This window comes from Sinocyclocheilus rhinocerous, unplaced genomic scaffold (genome assembly GCF_001515625.1).
Source record: "Sinocyclocheilus rhinocerous isolate Xijiao unplaced genomic scaffold, SAMN03320098_v1.1 scaffold1129, whole genome shotgun sequence".
NCBI lineage: Eukaryota > Metazoa > Chordata > Actinopteri > Cypriniformes > Cyprinidae > Sinocyclocheilus > Sinocyclocheilus rhinocerous.
Window position 1 is genome coordinate 165575 of NW_015634513.1, and position 4990 is coordinate 170564.

At 38.6% G+C, this 4990-nt stretch overlaps 1 protein-coding gene across 9 annotated transcripts in view; it reads left to right on the top strand.

Moving 5' to 3' along the window:
* Positions 1-4990, top strand: part of slit2 (slit homolog 2 (Drosophila)) — a 94536-nt gene that overhangs the window by 69292 nt on the left and 20254 nt on the right. For 6 of the 9 annotated variants that reach the window (XM_016559853.1, XM_016559857.1, XM_016559858.1 and 3 more), the window contains 6 exons: positions 506-526; positions 1447-1597; positions 1854-1928; positions 2635-2778; positions 2975-3118; positions 4800-4966. In XM_016559853.1, the coding sequence (XP_016415339.1) occupies positions 506-526; positions 1447-1597; positions 1854-1928; positions 2635-2778; positions 2975-3118; positions 4800-4966 (702 nt within the window). The remainder of the gene's footprint in view (positions 1-505; positions 527-1446; positions 1598-1853; positions 1929-2634; positions 2779-2974; positions 3119-4799; positions 4967-4990) is intronic. The other 3 variants (XM_016559856.1, XM_016559860.1, XM_016559861.1) reach the window with 1 other exon arrangement.

Here is a 4990-nt window from a genome sequence, read left to right on the forward strand (position 1 = left end):
TTATTTATCCTTACCGAATAAAAGCTGAATATTTATTTATTTATTTACTTACTCTCACTCTCCCTTACTGGACCCAAAATTTTTAATGATAGTATATATATAATTTCATTACAAAAAAAAAAAAAGAAGTTGTGTACATATGTAATTAAATGTATGCTTTTCCTAAAAATGATTATTAGGCTTTTTCAAAACCATAAAACAATATGAATGCTATATAGTTATAAGAACTGGACATGTGCTTTAAACCAAAATACAAATACAGTCGTTGTTTTTTTACATTAAGTTGCTAGATGAGCAAGCACACAATGGCGCTTCAGTCTAATGATAATTTGTTGTCAAACCTTCACCAGCTTGATCGGTGTCACTCTTGCTGTGTGCATGCTCACAAATAGCACACAGTGGCATGGATCTAAGACACGGGTTTTCCAGTATTCGCAGGTATTAGGGTTTGACTGTTTGAGTGTATTACATATTCTCTCTCTTCCTTTCTCGCACACACACTCAGGGATTCATCATATCAATAAGTGTAAGTAACTGACACAAGACTAGTAAGACGTCACCCAACAAGCCCTTCCCCCCTCAACCCCAACCAATCACAGACCAGGAACCCAAATATATGTGAAAATGTGCTCAGAGGTTTATGAAGCACACAGTGTGAATTGAACGTGTACGTGTGTGTTTGACTGTGCATATAACTGCTGGTTCATGTTTGTTTACTGTACAACAGCTGCAATATTCCTGCCACACTCTTCTGTTTCTCTCTTCTCTTTTTTCCCCGCATCTCTCCTCTCTTTATCACGCTCTCCACTAGTTTATCACAGCTAAACAAATTACTGTCTCATTCTTTAGCTCTCAATCCTTTGTTTCTTTTTCTCTCTTTCTCTCTCTGTGTCTTGTGGAGGAAATTCAGCGGGGTTTTCCTTTGTGCTTGATCTAACCATGTGGTTGCAGACTCGGACTAATACATGGTTCTGTCAAGCACCACGGAAGGTCTTGCAGCATCTACAGCATGGCAAGCAACAAGAGACAACCTTTGTATGTGTGTGTGTGTGTGTAAATGTTTTTGTCTTTGTTTGTATGAATGTGCAGTTAAGAATATGTGCATCGCCTTTTCCTACTTATAAGCGTGTGTCTGTGTGTGTACACAACACTCCAAAGTCATGGCTAGTATGTCAGCATGGCTTTATGTGTTGTTAAGAATGATAATACCATAATTGCCATGGTGATAACTGAGTTTCCTCTGGTCTAGCACAATTAACCTTTAACGTCCTCCTTCCCAGTGACCCTCTACTTTTACCACTCTACCTTTCCACCCAAACGTCTTCAAGCTTACTCCTCTCCTTCTCTCTCTCTCTCTGTCCTCTATTTCTCTCATATACACTTTATTTGTGATTGTGTGGTGTGTAATGGTGTGCTGTTTGTGTGTGTGTGTGGTTATGTGTATAGGTGTGGAAGACTACCGATCAAAACTAGGTGGGGATTGCTTCGCTGACCTGGCGTGCCCAGAGAAGTGTCGCTGTGAAGGAACCACAGTGGACTGCTCTGGACATAAGCTCACAAAGATCCCAGACCACATACCTCAATATACAGCAGAAATGTGAGTGTCTCTCATTTAAGGTTCAGTTCTGCCAAAAATGAAAATTCTGTCTACATTTACCTACTAAACATTGTCTACTCATTCCAAATCATTGAAAGTCCATTTCAACAAAACTTTGACGTTTCAAAAAGTTCATATAGATTAAATTCTGAATAGTGCACAACCTTTATTGCTTATAAACATATAAACACATACAGATTAATTCATCTACAAATAATTTATTGTGTTTTGTGTGTTTCGTTTGTTTTCCATGCAGCCGCTTGAACAATAATGAATTTACAGTGCTGGAGGCTACAGGAATCTTTAAGAAGCTTCCTCAGCTGCGCAAAATGTAAGTCTCTTTCTGTGTCTTTGTCATCTGTCATTATACAGTTTAAGGCTGGAATACACTACACGACTTTTAAAAACTGAACAGATCTTAAAATACTGAGCATCATACAGTTACCGAATTTGTAATAGTCAGAAAAGAAAAACTGGCCATCATACACTAAACGACTGAGGATCAGGAACACTACCAGACTTTAAAGTCGTTTCGATCACAACAAACCCACGCATAAACATGCGCCTTGTTGTTAGGAGATGCGTGACCAATGAAAACAATACACGTTCTAAAATCAAACATGTTTGATATCCTCTGACTGGATGGAATCATAGTCTGAAGCTTAAAAAATCTGTGTCTGTGACCATCATACACTATGTGATTTTCTATGAAATCTGTCAACTGAATGAATGAATGAATGAATGAATGAATGATGCATTTATATAGCGCTTTCTTGTGTATTGCTATACACCCAAAGCGCTTTACAGTCATATGGGGGGTCTCTCCTCAACCACCACTAGTATGTCAGTATGTGATTTTCTATGAAATCTGTCAACTCAAATCTGCAGACTGGCTCTGACTTTCGGCAACTAGCGTCAACTTCTCCAGATTGTAAATCGGAAGAAAATCGGGGCAAAAATTGTGTAGCGTATTCCAGCCTTTAGGCCAGCATCATCAGAGCACTTAAAGTACCATGCCAACTTGCTTTGTTTTACAGTAATCTTAGTAACAATAAGATCACAGATATTGAGGAGGGCACATTTGAGGGGGCCAGTGGAGTGAATGAACTCATACTGACGAGCAATCGCTTAGAGAGTGTCCACTACGGCATGCTGAAAGGCCTCAGCGGCCTCCGTACACTGTGAGTATCACATGCTTGCACACTTGACTGAATGACTCGATTGAACTTCAGGACAATGCATCCAGATGCTGTCAAAAAATAATTTCTAGGTATGATTTTATTCTCAGGTGTGGGCACATTGGTCTGTGTGTTCCAAACCAAATTCGCAGCTTCTGGCTGTTTTAAATGATTATGTGTGTGTGTTTGTCATGTGCAGGATGTTGAGGAGTAACAAGATAAGCTGTGTCAATAACGGTAGTTTTACTGGTCTGAGCTCTGTGAGACTGCTCTCCCTCTATGATAACCTGATCACCTCCATGTCCCCGGGAGCCTTTGACACACTACATTCTCTCTCAACACTGTGAGTATCAAACCACAGTATCAACAAAGTGTTTTGTTTTGTTTCAGTAAAGCTGTCCCAAAACCGAGTTAGCTGCCTTGCTACCCAAATACAGTAGGTGACTGTCTTCTGAAGGAACATCCTTATCTTAATGACCTGTTTACACCAAGAATGATAACTATAATGAAAACTATAACAATATTTGTATTAGCATTCACACCAATGCACAATAACACCGTTTCTAACTACATGTGATTTGACGCGACGCCGCAACACACGATAAAAGGTATCTTTTCCATGTTAATCAGAGTTTTTGTCCTAACTAGCCACGATGGCGACACGCAAAATTTCTAATTTATGAACGGTTTCTATTTCCACGACGTCACGGCTGGAACAACAACATACAAACTATATGACAGTAGATAATCTCAGGTGATTATGTGCTTTATTCAAGGTTAAACGTCTCTAATATGAGTTTAAATATAATTTTCCGTATCCATTTCGTTGCAAGAGCAGTGCGCTTCCACAGAGAGCCCGCCCACACACGCTTCAGATTGACTGTGATATTTGATTGATTCTGTCGCATCGCGGTGTCGCGTCTAATGTGGACACCCAAATTGCTTTTCGCTGGAATCTTGACGCGTCACGTGTAGTTAGGACACGGTGTAACATTGTTTATTGTAAGCACACACAGTAGTTATGTTGTCTGCTGCTTTACATGTTCAATTTTGTTAAAGTTGGGTGGATTCTTATTGGTTGTCAATGTTTTATTGTTCATCAACAGGAAAAAAGTTATGAAAGTGATTCAAATGAAGTCATTCCTCTGTTTCTTTATTGTTATAGGTGTTGTGTGGACTTCCTTATTCTAAACAGAAGTTGCATAATTACTAAAACCTAATAATTATCATTATAGTTGTAGTCCTTGATGTGAACAGGCCTTTAAAGTAATAGTTCACCCAAAAATGTAGAATGATTCATATTGGTCACCTCCTTAAAGGGACAGTTTACCCAAAAATGAAAATTTTGTCATCATTTACTCACCCCCATGTCATTCCAAACCTGTATAAGTTTCTTTCTTAGGTTGACCACAAAAGAAGATATTTTGAAGAATTTTGAAGAACCAAACTTCAAAGTTGTTATTTCAGGGAAAGAAATACTATGGAAGTCAGTGGGGACCATCAACTGTTTGATTACCAGCATTCTTCAAAATACGATCTTTTATGATCAACATAAGAAAAAAACTACAGGTTTGGAACGACATGAGGGAGAGTAAAAGATGACAAAATTGTAATTTTTGGGTAAACTGTCCCTTTAAGGAGGTGACCAATATGAATCATTCTACATAAAAAGAAACTCAGTGCTTCACTCAAATAGCATTTTATACAGAAAACTTTACTTAATACAGTTTCACATTAGCAAATTGATAAGCTAATTCCATGATACTCCATATTATTATGAAATTACAAGAAAAAACACAAATACTAGGATAAAGCAGTGAACTTTAAAACAGGTCAAATTGTTACTTATTTAGCAAAATCTCGCCTCATCTGCCATCTGATTTAGTAAAGTTGCCTGCCTTTCAAGACGGTAGTGTGCCTATGCAGGCAACTCATTAGGTTTTAAAACAGAGCTTTTGTTTGTGAGCTTCTGGAATGTTTTTCTAAATATTTGCTACATATTTTTTCCTTATGCGATCCCACAGGAACTTGCTGGCCAATCCGTTTAACTGTAACTGTCATCTGGCCTGGCTAGGGGAATGGCTCCGTAAGAAACGGATTGTCACAGGCAACCCCCGCTGTCAGAGCCCATACTTTCTTAAGGAGATTCCTATTCAAGATGTGGCCATTCAAGACTTTGCCTGTGAAGACGGTACGGCTATGAGTGTGTGTGTGT